This window comes from Ambystoma mexicanum, chromosome 5q, assembly GCF_040938575.1.
Source record: "Ambystoma mexicanum isolate Mex_15411 chromosome 5q, UKY_AmexF1_1, whole genome shotgun sequence".
Lineage (NCBI taxonomy): Eukaryota > Metazoa > Chordata > Amphibia > Caudata > Ambystomatidae > Ambystoma > Ambystoma mexicanum.
This window is the reverse complement of record NC_090933.1, coordinates 212579566-212599262: the sequence shown is the minus strand read 5'-3', so window position 1 is coordinate 212599262 and position 19697 is coordinate 212579566. Positions and strand designations below refer to the sequence as shown.

Genomic DNA, 19697 nt, shown 5'->3' with positions numbered 1-19697 from the left:
AAATCTGCACGCGAGAGGGGCCTTTGGCTGCTGACGGAGAAGTCCCTCCATATCAACGTCCTGGAACTCCGTGCAGTGTTTTGGGCCCTCAGGTCCTTTCTCCCGTCCCTCAAGGGCAAGGTGGTGAGGATCTTCCCCGACAACACCACCACCATGTTCTACATCGGGAAGCAGGGCGGTACCAGATCCCCAGCCCTGTCCAAAGAGGCGCAGGTTCTGTGGCATTGGGCCGTCGCCCAAGGGATGTTTCTGGTGCCGTTTCACCTGACAGGAATAAAAAACACCATTGCCGACTCGCTCAGCAGAGAGCTGCGCTCGTGCCACGAGTGGGAACTACGACAGGATCTAGTGGACCGCCTCTTCCGACGGTGGGGCACACCCCAGATCGATCTGTTCGCGACTGCGACGAACTCCAAGTGCCGGAGGTTCGCCAGCAGGTTTCCCCAGCCGAGGAGCATGGGCGATGCTTTCTCGTTCCCCTGGGAGGGCCTGTTCCTATATGCGTTCCCTCCTTTGCCGCTGCTGATCCGGCTCATCAACCAGCTCAAGAGATCACGGTGCAGGATGATCCTCGTCGCACCTGCGTGGCCGAGGCAGATATGGTTCCCGGACCTTCTGGACTTGTCAGCGTCCCCGTCAATCAAGCTGCCAGTGGACGCGGATCTTCTCTCCAGGGAAGGAGGCGCCATCCTCCATCACGACCTGAAGTCGCTGAACTTGCAGGCCTGGCTCCTGCAGCGTTAGAGTTTGGAGGCTACGAAATACCGGCCGACTGCAGAGAGGTTCTTGCAAAGGCCAGGGCGTCCTCAACTCTTAAATGCTACGGACACAAATGGAAGAGGTTCTCTGTCTGGTGCTATGCACAGAAGATTAACCCTCTACGGATTACGGCTCCTCAAGTACTGCCGTACTTGTTAACGCTGGCCAAGGCTGGACTGGCGCACGCTTCCATCAAGATTCATCCTGCTGCGATCTCCCGATACACCAGAACCACGGGGCGGACGTCTTTGTGGTCTCATCGTCTGGTGAAAGAATTCATGAAGGGACTGTTCAGATCGTTCCCGCCGGTGAAGGCCCCGGCCCCGGCGTGGGAGCTCAACGTGGTGCTGAGCAAGCTCATGGGACCTCCGTTCGAGCCTCTGCACTCAGCTCCGTTGAAATTCTTGTCGTGGAAAACAGCGTTTCTTGTGGCCATCACCTCCGCACGACGGGTGGGAGAGATCCAGGCCCTTTCCTGCAAGCCCCCGTACTTGACTTTTCACGACACGAAGGTAGTGCTCTGGATGCACCCCTCCTTCATGCCCAAGGTGCCGTCGGACTTTCACCTCAACGAACCCTTGGTGTTGCCTGTTTTCTTCCCGTCGCCTTCGTCGCCGGCTGAAAGGACTTTGCACTCGCTGGATGTGGCTAGAGCGCTGAAGTTCTATGTGGACCGCACAAAGAGTTTTCGGAAGACGTCACAACTTTTTGTGAACTTTGGACCTGTCAATCAGGGGAAGGCTCTCTCGAAGGCTTCCATTTCCAGATGGCTCTCCGGCTGTATCATGTACTGTCATAGGTTGGCAAACCGACCGCTGCCTGGCCGTCCGAGAGCCCATTCCACCAGAGCGATCGCAGCTACCATGGCGTTCCTATCTGGTGTGCCCTTGCTGGACATCTGCAGGGCTGCTACGTGGAGGTCGACGCACACCTTCACGAAATTCTACTGCGTCGATCGGGATTCCAGGGAGGAGTCCAGGGTCGGCCAAGCAGTGCTGCGCAACCTGTTCGCCTAAGGTGAGCCTGGTGAGGAGGTAAGGATTGCGAAATGTTGAGTTTTGGATGTAATGCTTAATGTTGAGCCTTTGCCACCTCCCGTGGTTGTGCTTGTGTGTACTGCTATGTATTCTTTTATTCATGAGCATGCAAATCCATGCCAGACCCCATGCTGGAGAAGGAACAAGTTACTTGCCTGTAACTGTTGTTCTCCAGCATGGGTCTGGCATGGATTCACATGCGAACCCTCCCGCCTACCCCTCTGCAGCTCCTCACTTGGTCATACTGCCACTTCACGTGCTACCAAATCTGAAGATGGCTGCCAGAGGCGGGGCTTAGGGAGATGGCAGTCATTGGCTGTGGTCAGTATGACGCAGAGATCAGTGATTGGTTACTACTACGAAAGACAGATCAGAAACGAAACTGATACTGATTTTTCTTTACCGAGGATTCCCAGCCTGACGACGGGGAATATTCATGAGCATGTGAATCCATGCCAGACCCATGCTGGAGAACAACAGTTACAGGTAAGTAACTTGTTCCTTGCCCCTCTTAAGAGAGTGCGAGCAATTTTCACCCAAATTCCCTTTTACCAGAACTCAGATAATGGTCAGAAAGGTCATCAAATTATTGGGAATGATGGCTTCTTGTATTTTCATTTTTAACACACACTTGACTGAACATGCGTCCATTTCAACCTCGAAGACTAATGTTTACATGCGTCGGGTGAATGTTGCAATCAAGTGGTGGCGTAGCAAAAGGTTGGACAGATTCAAATACGCTGAAGGGTATACTCTTCACCAATCTACCAGTACAAATGGAAGTCCTGACAATCAAAATGGCCCTATACTCTTTCCAAGCTCTACTTCCAAACGAGTTTGCTAATCAACACAGACAATACCACAGCCATATTTTAGATAAACAAGGCAGCCTTTTTCTTCTCACTCATCAAATATGGCACTGGTGCATCAGGAGCTACATTTTTTCATTCAGGAACAGCATGTGCCGAGAGAGCACAACTACCTGGCAGACATATGAACAGAATGCTTCTGCAAGAACTCAAATGAGGAATCAATACAAGCTTTCTCAAATAGATGTTAGCAACATGGGGTCAGCCTTCAGTAGACCTTTTTACAGCAGCACAGAATGCAAAATGCCATCCATGTACCCACAACATGGCTCACTTGGGAACGCACTATGGATGAACTGGTTAGTGATATTTGCATTCACTTACTCTGACACCAGTGTTTTGCAAGATATTCTACAAATTACTGAACATCTAACTCGGATCCTCATTGCACCATTGTGTCATTGACAAACGTGGTACCCTCATCTAATGAGCATGTTGGTTCAACCACCAATTAGGCCCAATCTGCACCCTACTTACCCAGCAAAAACTCAGAAAACTCAACGAAGCCTGCATGCTACGAGTTTGGCAGCCTGGCTCCTTAAGCTCTACAGTCTGGTCAATTGCACTTGGCACCAGGATGCATGGACATCTTCCATAATTCAAGAAAACCCAACATTAAACACTTTTACTGTAGTAAATGCAATCTGTTGGTCATTTGGTGTTCAAACAAGGTTATCAATCCAGTTTATTTTGCAATTTGCAGATATTTTTACGTGCCTCCTTTACTGCCTAGATTCAAGTTTTCCAGTTTACTTGGCACTTGCAGCATACACAATGTCTTGATGGAAAGTGTCTTTCAAAGCATTTATGGACGGCGTCAAGAGAATGTACTCCTCCTCAATTGGACCATAATACGGTTATACAAAGCCACATTGGGACCCCATTTGAACTAATGCATAAAGCCCCTTTTACATGAACTAACTTACAAAGTATTTCAACGTGGATTGGGTATGTATTTCTGCGCCACTGCGGTTAATATAATTGAAAGTTATTGTTGGATGCTGCTTGTCGCTACTAGTGGGTGCCCTTAAAACCCACATACTCATACTTTAACTTCAAATGTCACCCTGGGCCCCCTAGGCGAAGCGCCAAGCCTTCTACTCGCTCAAATGGTATTCAGCAAACAGTTGAATATCACTCAATAAGTCAGATTGTTGATTTGAACATCACTATGCTCAGGTGCTGCAATACGCCAGCAGCCGAGCATAGTGCCCACGGAGGTGCTGCTTAACAAGGGGGATCAAGGGAACCACCCCTTTACATATGCATATCTTAAACTGTCTGTGTTGTGTATCAGCCCTGTTTTAAAGAAGGCCCAAGGGGGGGCCGAAACGTGTCATAATAAAGGGCAATTTTGATGTTCAAATCAACAATCTCTGACTTATTGAGTGATGGTCAGCTGATTGTCTACCATTTGAGCGAGTTGAACTCTTGGCGCCTTGCTTAGGGTGCTCAGGATGTCCTTGATCATAACTTACAAAGTAGTCTTCCTAATTGCGGTCACATACATCAGGCGGATAAGTGAACTACAAGCCTTCTCGGGAACAGAAACGTTAGTTGCTGTTCAAAAGTATAAAGTGATAGGATAAGGAGATGGCATTGCGTCAGAATTCATCTAATTTATTCAAGACTGTGGCTGCAAATATATGTTGTGGGGTAGTCGTGATAATAAAGAAAGGGAGAAGTCTGGGCGGGGGACAGATTCGGAGGGTCTCCCTCTGCATACATTTGCGGCCAAATGTAAAAAAAAGAAAGAAATTCAACAAAATCAAATTCGATAAAAAACTTAAACAAATCACACAGAACCTAAAGTGATCCTAAGCACACAACTCCGCTTTTAGTACATTTCTAAATTCTACGTCAATCATTACATTGAATCGCCACCATCCTTCCCAAACCCAAGAGTAGGGGAGTGACTCAGTACACATATTAGATGTTTGAAGGGCTGTGATGTTCCATTTTAGCAGAACCTTGCAAGACGAGACAATTCTCAATTTCCTTTGCAACAGGAAAAGGATGTCCAGTGACAAAACCCATCATCTCAAGATGGATTACTTGTACACAGCTCTGTTGCATTTGGCACATAAACGTGTCTCATCCTCCCGAGCATATATTCCACATGTAGAACAGGGGTGCAACATTAGCATTCATTGCAAATTTGCCATTGGAAGCAATTTGTAAAACAGCAACAAGGAGTAAAGTTTACACATTCAGACCACACTATTGTGTGAATATGCAGGGGAGGGCAGATTTGTAGCTGTCCTAAAACATTTATTTGCATCTGTAACCTCTGCTTACTCGCCACCTTTGTCTGGTACTGGTTGCTAGTCTATGCAAAGAATGTGAATCTAAGCAGCTCCACAAGCCTAAGACGACAAACATTATGCACCCCGTAATAGTCTTTCTGTTGCTTGTATCTTCTTAGAGTTACAAGTGCCTGGCATGCATCCCTACACACAGAAACATATACCGTCCAAAATGCAAAACCACTTACAAGGTACATATAGGTGTCGTATCAGAAAAAACAATCTGAGGACGTCTACGTGTGAAGGATCCTGTTCACTGTACACATAGGATAAGGTATAGTGTGGCAGGAACACCCCTATCGACATCCTATATTTTTTTAATTTTTTTTAGATACACGTCGCAGACCATTGCTGGTTAAGTAAAGTTTGTCATATTTTATATACAAATATTTCTACTAGTTCCTTTCAAGCATCTTAAGCAACCCCGAGAGAGCACGCTTTATTTCATTTTGAAAATTGTTAAAAAAAGAAATTCCTGAGGCTTGTGGATCTGCTTAGATCACATGCTATGCATAGGCCGACATCTAGTGGTAGCCGCGGAGCATTACATATTTTGTTTTCGAAACTCGAAAAGGGACATTGACAGGGCGTGCCGGTAGTACTAACCCTACTGTGACGTCTACTGAACCCATGGTCCTTTACGCGTCAAGGTCCCTCAAGATTGTTTTTTTCCACCATCATAGTCAGATGCAAGTTTTGAGTTTCTTCATCTGGCTAACCCCATTACAAAGTTTAAAGTTAGACTTTCTTTCTGTCCTTTCGACGACCGTACACCGCAAGATCTCCTGTGATGGCTTTGGAGGACAAGACCATTAGTTGACGACAGACTCTTGTTTCGACAAACTTTCTGCTACCTACCAAGGCCCCCTCAGGCCTTGCCCCTGTACAGTAGGGAGAATGGCAGGAGTTCATCATTCATCTCACTTAAAGAATGCCTATTACCCTTTACTTTCTTGTATTCCGCCAGGCTACCATCTTTCCATACTATGGAAAACACATCATTTAAATTCTGTCCGTCCTGTAACAGGAAGTTTCCCTGGAAGGGTTCACACAGAGTGTGTAACCTTTGCCTCCTTAGGGATCATTCTGAAAAACAGTGCACGCACGTCCTGTAGACTGTTGCGGCTAAAAACTTTAAAGGACTGGAAAACTTAACGCTTGGCCCACCACGCCATGCAGGCTGAGGCTGCCATGGACGTCGAGGGAGCCTCAAGGGATGTCAGCATCGGTGTCCTTGGTGACACCATGGGTGATCGGGATCCGATGGATTTGCGCATGCGTGACTCCCAACAGGCAAGCCGGTGGTTCTGTTACGGAGATGACAGCCAGCGACTCAGGCAATCTCACTGCACGCCCCACTAAACACCCCCTCTGACGCCATGGCCGACAGTCGATCGCGTCGTCGCCCGATGAGCCACACGCAGTGTTTAAGGGAAGGTCTGAAAAATCCCTGTCCTCTGGGCCATCGGGTTCACGTTTGACACATGACAGGCCCCGAAACAGACGCCAAAGTCAGTTTTCGATACTGCGATCAAATCCGTAAAGTCTTCGGGCTCCAGCGAACACGTGTCGAAAGACGCGTTGATGGCCCCGGCGAATAATTCAAAAGTGAGTGAAATCATTACAAAACGCGTCTCTGAACCGATCCTCAATGCAAGGATGTTGAAAAACTCATCTTCGCCCCTGTCATCAAAACCACATGTTTCAAAGAATAAGGAATACGCTGCCCCTAGGGACACCCTCTCTGGGGCAATGCACCACAAACAGCCCCCTGCACCAGAGCCTTTGCCTGCACCTGCTCCAACAGTGTTACCAAGCTCCTCCAAATGGACCCCTGAACAGTTTGATAGAATTAGGAGGAGAATGTCTAATTTTGTTGATTTCGTGGATCATCACCCAGGTCAACTTACCAACCTCCAGGGGCCTCTTGAAGTCGAAGCAGCTAACAAGTAGCCTGACGCCAAAAGAGCCAGTCTGGACCTAACACAACCTAGTATATCGACCTACCAGGATGTGTCTGATGACTTATACTATTATGCCAAACGAGGTTGCCTAGACCCAGGCCCATTAGCAGACCAAGGAGACCAGGAGGATACAGATCAATACTATGACGACGGTAATGTATACATCATCCAATCCCCACACCATATTGACCAACCAATGCCGGAGTCCCCTGTGGACAACCAGCTGCAATATAATTATCTTCTTTTAAAAGCTGCGTCACACTTTAAAATAGATACCCAGGAGGCACTAGTCGATATAGACTTTTTAGAGGACATCCTCAAGAAGATAAGAGATCCACAGCACAGTTCATTCCACTCCTCCAATCTGTCGAAAGTCGCATTCAGCCTTCTCTACTTACCCCCAATCTGACAAGGGCAGTCAACCTTCGCATTGAAAAAATGTTTAGTCCGGCCCTGTCAGACGCATTGTACATCAGGTGGCATCTAAAGCCAGACTCTCGAGGTGACCACCACAAGGAAAAGTGCTGTCACAACTTTAGCCTTTGCCGGAGCCCCTCCTGACAAGGAGAGCAAAAAGATTTACACCCTAAGCAGGAAAGTAGCTTGCTCGGCCGCTTTCCAAGTGAGGATAGCCAACAACACTACGCTACTGGCAAGTTATAATATCCACAATTGGGACAACAGATCACACCAGATAGACTTGGTGCCAGAGCCCCTAAAGACGCAGCTTTTACAAATGGTCGCGGAAGGTAAAAGGGTGGTAAGCTGCATCTTAAAAAACAATCTTGATGTAGCAGACATCAAGATGTAGCTGATGGCACCCTCATCAAAAGCCATGCTTTGCTACGCCAATCAGGTTTCAAGCTGGAAACCCAAGACACCCTTTTAAATATGCCAATTGAGCCTAGCGCTTTATTTGTTAAAGCAACCGAGGATGCACTGAAGAGTGCTAAAGAGGTGTATGACACCCTGAAATCCATGGGGCAACTCCCAAACAAACCCTTTGTGCAGAGAAGTGGGTTTAATGCACACCGTTCTAGAGGACAAAACTCCCTCATCTTGGGGTTCCCCTCAGGCACAGTCCTCCCAACATCTTCAAAGGGGGCACAGAAGGTCCAGAAGTAGAGGCAGATCCTCCTCCAGAGGGAGGATCCACCCCACCAAAGCATTGACCACCCGTTACATGTCCCCTCCCATGCTTCTCCAGTAGGATGTAGCATTTCTCAGTTTACCCACGCATGGGAGGGGTTCATGTCAGACAAGTGAGTACTTTCCACTGTGGCGGGAGGCTATTGCATAGAACTCATACAAACACCACCCAACCACCCGCCAAGACAAACGACGCAGGAGGAACAGTGCTGAAAGAGGTCAAAGCACTGCTGCTATTGGACGCTATGGAAATCGTCCCCGCAAACCAGGTAAACAAGGGCATCTATTCAATGTACTTCCTTGTGCCAAAGAAAGACTTAACAATGCGCCCTGTTCCTGCGAAAACTTAGTCAAGCCTCAGAAATTTTGCATGACAGGGCTACAAGAAGTAATCCCACTTCTAAAACGGGGGGACTACATGGCGACCTAGGACATGAAAGATGCTTACTTTCATATTTCAATGTTCCCAGCGCACAGAAAATGTCTGTGTTTCAAAATAGCGAATCAACACTACCTTTTCAAGGTGCTACCCTTTGGCTTAGCCTCCGCTCCAAGGGTATTCACCAAGGTATTAGCAGTAGTGGTGGCCAATCTATGCAGAGAATCAATCCCAGTCTACCCTTATCTAGACGACTGCCTGATAACGGGGCAATCCCCTCAAATTTGCAAACAAAATACCCAAAGAACAATCAATCTCCTGTTTCAAATGGGATTCTCAATGAACGAGAAAAAATCACTCTTGTTCCAAGCAGAAACAAACAGTTCTTAGGAGCGATCATAAAGACAGGAGAGGGGCAAGTCTTCCCGTCCAACTAAAGAGTACAAAACATACTGCTACAAATACCTCTGTATCTAGCCGGTCACCAAAAAAATGTACGCAAAGCAATGCGCTTGCTCAGGATGATGGCTTCATGCATTTACCTGGTCCCACACGCACAGTTGCGCATGCGCCCAATGCAAGAGTGGTTATCGAATCAGTGGTCTCAGACAAGCGGTCAGTGGGACGATCTAGTGGTTGTTTCTCTAACACTAGTTCAAGCGCTACGCTGGTGAATAAAGGAGAATCTGTTAAAGGGAAAACCATTTCACAACCCTACAGTGCAAGTGATTGTTACAGCAGACGCATTGCTCTCCGGATGCAGAGCCCATTACCTTCACCACACAGTGCATGGCCTGTGGACTCGGATCACAGCCCAGAATCACATAAAACTCTTGGAGCTGCTAGCAGTGCTCAAAGCCCTGCAATCCTTTCAAGTGCATCTAATCGGTCAAACAATACATGTCCTCCCAGACAACACCACTGCCATGTTTTACATAAACAAGCAGGGGGGTACACACTCTCCAAGTCTGTCCATGCTAGCCACAAAAGTTTGGAAGGGGGCACTGACGCGGAACATGTTGATGCGTCTCAACACGTTCCAGGGGAACTCAATTCTCTAGCAGACTTGCTAAGAAGAGATCCCCTACCCGAAGAGCACGAGTGGCAGCTCAGCAGAAGCATTTTATACAATATATTTTCCCCATGGGGCTATCCTCCTTTGTTCACCACAAGCCTAAACATACAATGCCCAGACTTCGCATCCAGGTTTCCCCAACCCAGATCCAAGGGGAACGCCTTGTGGATGAGCTGGTCAGGGAAATTTGCTTACGCTTTCCCCTCCCAACACTGCTTCGAAGCAGGATGGTGCACAAGATGCACCAGGAACAAGTGACTCTAATCCTGGTTACCCTATCTGGGCGAGACAACCATGGTTTCCTGGCAAAATGCGATCCAATTAAGCTCCAGTGCCCCTTCAACATGCTCCCCATTCTACTGGTGTCCAGAAAGGAAAACCACGCCCCTCAACTTCTGCTGGAGGTACGGGCCACGCTGAAAAAGGGCGTGATAGAACTCATCCCAAAAAGGCTCCGGGGTCAGGGGCTGCGCAAGAGGGGGCGCAAAGTTAAGTTGTCTTTAGCTGAATTTCAGAGTTCTTGGTGCGTAAAGTTCTCACCTCAACCTTTCTGCCACTAAAGTATATATAGTTTAATAACTACATTTGTTATGTACTTTAAAAGCATATTCAGAGTATCTGCCTACTCAAGAGAGCATTATGGGAGGGACATGGCTGTGCCCATATTGACGCTCACTGCAAAATCTACTACGTAAGATTCCAAACTAACCACTAGTTTTGGGCTTAAACAATTAATATGAATCTAAAACCATATAAGATTCCAGTTCAGCAATATTTACCATATCAAAAACAAAAGTCGCAGTCAAAGAAAGTGCAGTCACTCACCCAAACTGGACATGATTACAGAGGTTTTTTTTTTTCTTTTCTTTTTTGCCTGACCTTATTTGATTTTGTGAATTTTGCATTCTTGAGTTGACTCAGTTCAATTTATAAAGTAGTAGTGCTTCGTTTTGTTCAACTGTTACGCGATTGTGAAGGTTTCAAGATGTGCCCCCCGTGACTCCTGTATACCTGTATGCCAGCGTTGTCGATCCTGGATAGTTTTGGAGATTGACATCCGTACTGTCCTGATGTTTGTGCAGTGAGGGTTTCCACTTGCCGACCCAGACCCGAAGGTTTACTCTAGCTAGGGAAAGGAAGCATTTCCCCAGTACCACGACGAAAGGAACTCCCATGATTTACTTGATGCCAAATAGTGCAAGACAGAGCGTGGGTGGCCACAGGAGCAGAAACGGTAAGCAGAGATCAAGGCTGAAAAGAGAGCATCACAAAATGAACCAATATCAAGGCTGGAGATGCATGGTCAAGAGGGTGAGCAGAATAGGGCTGACTAGCTGAGGCTGAAGACAAGAAGCAGGCACCTGAACCAGCAGGAAGGCGCAAAGATCAGGCAAAATATAGAAAAGGAACTGAGCAGCGCTTGGCAGCATTACCTCCAAACAAGAAGAGGTTGCAATGCACTGAGGCCTGCGCCTGCCATATCTCCATGGGGAGCAGTGTCCAATGAGAGCAGCGTGCTGGCACATGGGTTGCCAATAGCAACTATCCACGCTGCCTGAACCGCGCATGTGCGAAAGGCGGCTTCCGACCCGCAGAGTGCACACGCATTGCAGCCAGTTTGATGGCCCCTACGAGACAAGGGTGGTCGGGCAAGAAACGCCAAAGAGGGCGATCCTGAAACAGCCAATGGTTCCGCCCTGGAAGGTAGGCATGGCGGAACGCATTGGTAAGCGCCATGATAGGTCATTTTAGGCAGTTTGCAGATACTATTGTGGCAAATCCATGGAGACCTTTGCAACTAAGGCGGTGAGCCCGCTATGCTTAACACCCCCTTGGGGACAACACAAGTGGGAACCCTCTGGAGGTGACTCCCCCTTAAGGGACAGAGACCCTGATAGGACAATGTCAGCCTCCCTCCCTTCTCTTACTAACACGTTTTGTCTGCCGACTAGGGACTGGGTTTTACAATGACCTCATACACCCTTCACTAACGGCTGACTTAGTTTATGACCCTTGATTGGCCCAATCTCCTGGAAGCAATGAAGAGCAGAGTGAACAAGTCTGGAGGAGCCTCTCTGGGACATCCAATCATGGACGATTACCCGCAGGTCCTGCTGAGCTTAACCGCGACACACCCCAGGAGGTTCCCGCATCTAAGGGCAGGCCTGAGCTGGCACAAGAGGCTTTAGGGTCAAGGAAGAAGAGTCTCTGAAAGCTGAAACAGAGTCCAAAAGTTGCGTAAGTGACTCTACACTGACCGAGCTACAAAAACAAAGGGGAAAGAGTCCCCAAAGGCCGACGCAGAGCCCAGGTGATGAGTTGCATAAGCGACTGCGGCAAGAGGGGATCCAACCAGACTCAACGTTCCTCTCGAGGAGCACCGCTCAAGGCAGTCTGGTACATGGTGGCTCAAATGGAGAGGAGGCTGAATGAAGGAAAAGAAGCCCAGAGTGGGAGAAGACGCAGAGAACCCCATAACGGGGAGTGAGAAAGCTAAAAGAATCCCAGACAGGAAAAAGGTGGAAAGAATCCAAAAGTGGGAGGAGACTGAAAGAGGCACGAGCAGGTACACCTTTATGGTATTCTAGCACACCAAAAACTGATGTTGAACTCTCGGCAAAGGCCTCCCCTAAAAGGACAGGGCTGGGGTTAGAAGCAGGTAGCCATCCATTCATGACTAATGGTTCCACAAAGTTTTTGTTTGTTTTTACTTATTTTCTTTCAGAAGATTAAGTGGTTTGGTTAAATACGGATTTCAGACGGAGATGTTCTATTACTTTGAGACCTTCTGATGAGCACCATTTTGACCTCCTTTTGTTATAGAATAGGGCTTGTGCTTGTAGATTTAGGGAAAGATTAGTTGAAGTTGACAAACATAAAACCTTTGAAACATTGTCTGGTCGCTGGTGTGCTGATTCGGGCTTTCCACACTTTCCACACTTTCTACACTTTTATCCAAGACAGATGTTCAGAATCGGAGTAGCAAATATTAAAGGAAAGAACTTTGTTAACATTTCATTTGATGTGTACAATGCTATGAAGTAACTAAATATGGCATGTCCATTTTGTCATTTCATAAACAATGTCAGATATATTGTGTACCAAAATTATGAGCTGTTGGAAATATTAACTTTTATGAACGTTTGCGTTGTCATGCAGGTTTTGCACCTCTTCTGCTTTTACATGTTCTAATTTTATGATCAAATGCATAGTTTTAAACTTTAACCCACTGATCTGCCTTCTATTCCTTCCCACCTGCCTTCTATTCGTACATACTAATAGGTTAAGAATGGCCCTACATACAATTGCTCAGAATGCAGCTGTAGCTTTAAAAGCATTGGAAGCTTAAATACGCACCTTAGCAAGATGCATGTGGGAGCACCTCAGAGTTTAACGAGTTCAAATCTACAAACATCTGAAGCTGAGGTAAGTACACATTACATTTGTACTATACATTTAAATACAAGTTGGCAAACCTGGACATTTTTCAACATTCGCTATGTACTAAAGATTCATTTTTAAGAAAATTGGTAACAAAAGTTACATGTCTAATTTAAATAGTGGCAATAACTTATAATACACTTGTTATACCAGTGTATCATTTGCTGCACTAGTCCTGTGGGAGATGCTTTGCCTTGACATGCCTGGGGGGGTGCTTTCCAGTCTAGTGCAGGGTCGCGTGCAATGTCTTAAAGTTGTGTAGTCCCTATGGCCAGTGTGGACAACTGTGTATGAAGCTGTGTTGAAGCGCCTACTGTTTTTGAAGTGAATGATTGTTGTGTTAGGCAGATAGTGTGCGAAAGTTGAAGCCACTCAGAAAATGCATGCGTATATATTATGCATGTGTGCTAGCATAACTTTAGAAATACTTGCATGAAAAAAATCTGAACATATTCCACAGTAATATTTTGAGGCAGCAGTCTGTGTATTCAAAATTTCAGATTTCTACATTAATGGCTTCAGAGTTTAAAAAAATGCTTATTTTGATCGCGTTTTGAACAAGCCTTAACATGGGGGTTTCTCATAGGAAAAAAACATAATTTTGTGGTCAAAATATCACAAAATTGTCCACTTTCATTTTCCAAATTGTTTGCAGGTGCCTACATTTTAGCTAGAATTGGTGCACTGAAAAACATTGAAAATCGACGTTTTAAGATATGAAGGATTGAAAATGTATCTATATATGATGCATGCACAGTGACAACCACGTTTTTCAGTGATGAAAATACGAAATAAGTTAAATACATGCCATACGTACAATTAGCAACCACAACACCCATCCCTGCTGCTTTTATAACCACTCAGTGGGCAAAGGATCAAGTCAACTGGCTTCAAGTGTCGCACCCAACAGTGATGTTGAATGCAAAATGTCCCCCAGAATCATAAGTGCTGGAATGGGATAACCTTTGAACATGGGCATTTCCATTTCCCTTACTGTTGTATAAAGTTTTATACAATTTCATGAAAGTCACAAGTCCTCCCTCATTTGGATAACTAAAGCCTTTCTGGCTGTTGAGGGGCTTGTGGGCTGCTATAGCTATGCTGTTCTTCCTTGGATGTGGCGCCACTTGGGTCGATCATCTCTGGCACCTTTTTTCCTGAATCCATAAATCTGTCACCTTTGACTTTCTAAGGAAACCTTACGATTGTTCAGGGCAGGTATGAATATTTCCAGTATTTCTCAATACTGCAGTACTCGTCATAGTTTTTCTGTTAGACTGGATACGTTAACCCTCTAACTACGATAACATTCTTTCATTCATCTCTAACCTGGCTTGTTTGGGAGTCCAGATGTATTATTACTAGTGTAAATTGGCAGCCCTAGGGGATGACCGGAACTGATCACTTTCTTAGTCTAACCCAGTAGTGAAACACATCTAGATTGACTGCTACATCAGTTCCCCCCCCATTGGAGCTTCTCATTCAAGTTGGGATCTGAATGTTGTTCTCACGGTCCTGGCTAAGGAACTCTTAAAACTCATGGCTTCTGTGGAAATACAGCTGGTTAATATGAAGACTTCCTTTTTTTTGTTTTAACGTTTGTTTATTGGCTCCCTTCCCTCCATGAACCCCACTCCCCCAGCCCCTGGACAGATGGGTTTCTAATAATGGGTAGTCGGATATGTTCGGCGGTGTTGTCAGTTGATCCCCAGTATGTGCAACTTTTGCGGGCAGTGTGTTTCGCAGTAGTCATCGTATAGGAAGGTGCGAGGACCAGTCTCAACTCGCTCAAAAACGTAGTGCCGTCCTCTTGAATTAAGTAGGTCAGCCACTACAGGGCTACAAAGTGCCACACTTTGGCGTACCAGTCTTGTTCGTTCAGAGGTTCCTTTGCCTTCCAGTGTTGATCTTTTACCAAGTTAGTATTGTATGGGTCTTCCACTGGGGCTTCAGACAGTCTCTGTGCGTTTTGTCTCCCATGCCCAATATGCTTTCCTTCATGTCCCTTTTGATCTGGTTGCCAAACATGTTCTTCATATTGTCGTTGACTGCCTTCCAAAATTCCACTAGTTTTGGGCAGCCCCACCAGTTGACCCAATCTCCCCGTCCCCCACATACCTTCCAGCATTCTTGGGAGTGTCTCTCGCTCATGGAAGGCTACCGCGCAGGTGTGTAATGCCTCTGAATCAAGACCTTATACCATATCTCCCTGGTTTGGATTGCACGCGTGAGTTTCGGGATGTCCTTCCCCAACTGCTCCCACTCCACAATTGCTAAGGGACACCCAGTGCCCACTCCAATCTGGCCATATATGCATTAGGTGGTCTGCTGATTCTATCTGCTGCCAAGAATTTGTAAATGTTGGAGACTAAATTCCTATGCATGGGATTGGTGGTGAGGTTTCTCGAATGGTGTGAGGGTCTCGTCGCTGCCACTTTGTTAGAGGCGGATGTTAACCAATGCCTGAGCTGTAGATAATGTAACCTGTCGTGGTCCCTCAGTTCCAGCTCTCGTTTGCACTGTTTGAAAGATTTGACCCCCTGCCCCTGAATCATGACCCCCATCTTAGTGCACCCCTTGATTTTCCACCTTGCAAACGCTCCCGGGTCCATCCCCGGGGTGAACTTGGGATTTTGAAACCGAGTTGTGAATTTGGATGGAAATGTAGTGATGCCGCACTGGCATATTGCTTGGTCCCAAGTGTCTGCCAGAAGGCCCGTAATGGCGCCCTTATGTACATTAGGTGGTCTATCTCCTCTGCTCGACCCAAAACCTCCCCTGGAAGGGGGCCCATCACTGGCCTGTCCATACCCAGCCATATATTTTCTGGGTTCCACGTAAACCGGTCCTTAATATATCTCAGTTGAGCAGCTATATAGTCCTCCCCCTTGCGTGCTGGGCTTTCAACGTGTGTAGGGCCACCCTCTGGGCTTTATTGTTCCACATGAATGCTGTCAAGGTCTTGTTTAAAGCCCGGAAGAAGTGCTTGGGGACAGGGATCGGGAGAGTCAGAAAATAGTACAAGCAGTCTGGGCTAAATCACCATCTTAATGGTGTTAATTCTCCCAAGCCAGGAGACAACTAGGCGGGCCCATTGACATAACTGTGTTGTGGTTGCCTCTAGCAATGGCTTATAGTTCGCCTCATATACCCCGCTGGGGACTTAGTGATTGTTATCCCCATAAGCCTTATGCCCTGCGGTGCCCAGTGAAAAGAAGTGCTTTCCACTGCCCATTGGAGTGAGACACTAGTGAGCTCCAAGTTCAAGATTTCCCCCTTTGCAGTGTTGACTTTCAGTCCGGCCACCACCCCAAAAGCTTGTAGCTCCCGTAGAATGTACAGAAGTGAGTGTTCGAGGCTGGTGAGGGTGAGGAGCATGTCATCGGCAAATGCTATTAGCTTGTGGTCCTCACCCCCAAATGGGATTCCTCGAAAGTTCCCCAAGAATCTGATTCTTCTCAGGAAGGGCTCCAAGTGGATGGCATAGAGGAGCGGGGATAGGAGGCACCCCTGTTTAGTTCCCCTTCTCAGCGGGATTGTTGCCTAACTGTCGGGTTGCTATAGTTAGCACGCACCTTTTGCATGAAGGACGTCCCGAACCCCATCAGTTCCATTGTGTGGAACAAGGAGGACCACTCCTCGATCAAATGCTTTTTCTGTGTCAAAAACCCTCCTAACATTGTCAAATGGTTGCCGCTGCTTAATAAACCCTGATTGATCCGGGTGTATTAGTTTAGGGAGGAGGTCTTCTCATCAGTTGGCCAGGATTTCTGCATAGAGCTTGGCATCTATATTAATAAGGGCTATAGACCGGTAGGACCCGCAGAGTGCGGGGTCCTCAGCCGGCTCAGAAACAGGACCATCTTCGCTTCTTTCATTGTTGGGGTTATGGGACCTGGGTTCCTGAAGGTGTTAAAAAGATTAGTCAGTCAGTGGGCGAGTATCTTCTGGAAGGTTCTGTAGAAGATGGACAGATAGCCATCCGGGCCGGGGGACTTGTTAGGTGGAAGTTCACTAATTGCTTTTAGAACCTCCTCTACAGTGATATATTTCTCTAATTGTTTGCGTTCTCCTAGGGTTATTTTTTTAATGGGGACTGAGTGAAGGTAGGCCTGTTGCGCGGCACTGTCTGGGCCGTCAGCCTATAGGGCAGTGTAGAATGTTGTAAATTGTTCTGTAGGTGGTAACTCTGGAGCCCCCAGGGGTTGCTATCTCACAAATTGTCTGTGATGCTGCCTTCTGCTTCAGGAAACGCACTAAAAGCCTATAAGCCTTGTTGGCATTCACATGGTATTTCTACCGGAGGTGTAGCAGTCCCTTCTCTGCTTCTCTGGTCTGGAGAAGTTGGAGCTTGCTGCGGAGGCCCCTATATTCTTTACGGAGTTGCGGCTCTGTGTCCGTCTCCCTTTTGCACATGACTTCCTGAAGTTCATCTCCCTTTCCAGCGCAGAAGACTGGTTTGCCCCAGCCGCGCGCATGGCTATGAGATCACCCCACATCTTAGATTCTATTTCTTCTCTCAGTATCTGGTGTGCTAAAAGCCCTTGTGGGAACTACCAGTTCCATAGGTCTCCCCTCACCTTCTGCAAGTCCAGCCTTATGGTCAGCGGGGTGTGGTCTTGACTCCTGGATAGTTCCAATGCTGATCTCCCTAATCAAGTCCAGTAGGGTGGTTGAGGACCAGATCTAGTCGATGCGGGAAAAGGATTGGTGGAAATACAAGTAGAAGGTGTAGCCCATGACCACCACCCCCTCCTCAGGGCCATCCAAGAGTCAGTCAGAACCAGTTGGGCCATCTTGGCGCAGAGAGCCAAGGACCAGCGCTCGGGTACCAATTCTTTCTTTGCGGCCTTCTCACTGGCATCCATTCTCATGGCCTCCTCCTCAGTGGCACCTCCGCCCGCCATAAGGTCCAGTTCGCCTGTCCACATCGTTGAGCTGATGAATATGGGCACCCTCGTTGCAGGTAGTAACGCTATGTTGCCTCCCCTCCCAGGCGAAGAGGAAGCCAAAGGGGAAGGTGCATTTTTTGTTTGTTTAGCCTGTAGGGCTCTTACGACTGGGCCCTTCTGCAATGTTGATTGGGCTAAGTCCTGGTACAGGCAGATCTCTACTCCATTGTAAGTGATGGGTTCTGCTTGATGGGCTGCTCTGAGGATATGTTCTTTTTGGGGGTAGTTAGTGAGAGCCGCTAGCGTGTCTCTTGAGCGCGCTTCTGGGACCCGTCGCCTTGGGTGGTCTGGTGCACTCGATCGATAAGTACCTCCTCCGCGGTCACATCCACCAGGAGGTCTGCAAAAATCTGCTGTACAGACCCTTTAAGGTCCTTGTCTCCCACCTCCTCCGGTAGATTGCCGATACGGATGTTGAACTGCCAAGACCAATTTTCGAGGTCCTCACATTGAAGCTCTAAATTGTGGGATATCCTGACCAGGTCCTCAATGGTATCACCTGTTTTTCTATTTTCCTCAACCATCTCCTGCAGCTCCCTTTCCGTAGTGTCCGTTCGCTCCTCCAGGCTTGCAACATCTTTTTTTCAAGTCATGGATCGCCTGCTTGACCTCCGAGGTGAAAGCCGTGAACTGGGTTTGGAAGGAGCCTTTGAGCGTCTTTTGAAAGCCATTGAAGCATGCCTCCAGAACCTCTTTGGACATTGCCATGGTGTTGGTGCTGGTGTGGGAGTGAGTGTCTTTATCTGGCATAGGGGCCGCTTTGGGGTCTTTCGCCCCATACTGTTGGAGGGTGCCCTCCCAAGGTGCAGGAGGTGGCTGCCACTTGTTGGGGGGGGGGCGATAGTATCCCCTATTCCACGGACGCAGCTCTCTTGGAGATCCTATGGAGGGGCACTGCCACGCTGCTGCCACCCTTGGGTGTGGGTTGCAACCGCCCGCACTGCCAGCTACCTCGGGGGGATGGGGTCACCACTGTTGGAGGAGGGGGCATTCTACCCGTCTGCTTCTTTGCCTGGCTCTGATGGTGCAGACACACTGAAGGCCAGTGATGGGGGCGCAGAGGGGGAGGTTCTAATTCAGGCACTGTCCTCCCCCCTCCCAGTCTGCTCAGGAATCAGGCTTGCTATTGGTTCTTAAGAGTTGGGGAACACAGAGGGCCTTCTACTCTCCTGTTCAAAGTTCTTGGGGTATTGTGCGTGGGCCCTTACTGCTGCCTTGGTACCCACCTAATTGCTGTTGCTGTGGGGCTAATCTGAGGCCTCCTGCTCTGTGGGGCTCCCTGCTCCAATCCAAGCAGGCTGCGCCCGGGCTCCCCCTCACCAGGGTCTCTGATGCCGTGCTGCTGCATGCGCAGTGGTTGGTGCTCCTCCTCCTTGGTTGGTGTGTTGCCGCACAGGCCGCTGTTAGCTCCAGGCGAGCCTGGGTGGAGCAGCGTGCTGGCTCCTTTCATGCAAGTTGCTTTTGGGACGTTCACGCCCCTCTCCCCTGCTCACAGCCCCGGGCATGCAGGGGTGCTCTCCTGGCCACAGCTGCTCGCAATCTCTGGACCTTCTTCAGACCGCAGGAACCTCCTAAGCTGGGACAAGGCCGGTGCTCCGCCCTTTCTCGGGGACGCTGCCTCCGCTGCGGCCTGCCACGCTCAGCACAGTCCGCCAGCTCAACCTGCACCGGTTACAGGGTTTGCTCTCCCTAGCTCACGCACTCCCCCGGGACATGCCTGTGAGTCTGCGGCTGCTTTCGGCTATCAAGTGCACATCACGGCTGGG

General features: G+C 48.0%; 1 protein-coding gene across 6 annotated transcripts in view; it reads left to right on the top strand.

Annotated features, from left to right (window-relative positions):
- Positions 1-19697, top strand: part of ZNF236 (zinc finger protein 236) — a 2444547-nt gene that overhangs the window by 532633 nt on the left and 1892217 nt on the right. For all 6 annotated transcript variants that reach the window (XM_069620724.1, XM_069620725.1, XM_069620723.1 and 3 more), the window contains one exon: positions 12821-12964. In XM_069620724.1, the coding sequence (XP_069476825.1) occupies positions 12821-12964 (144 nt within the window). The remainder of the gene's footprint in view (positions 1-12820; positions 12965-19697) is intronic.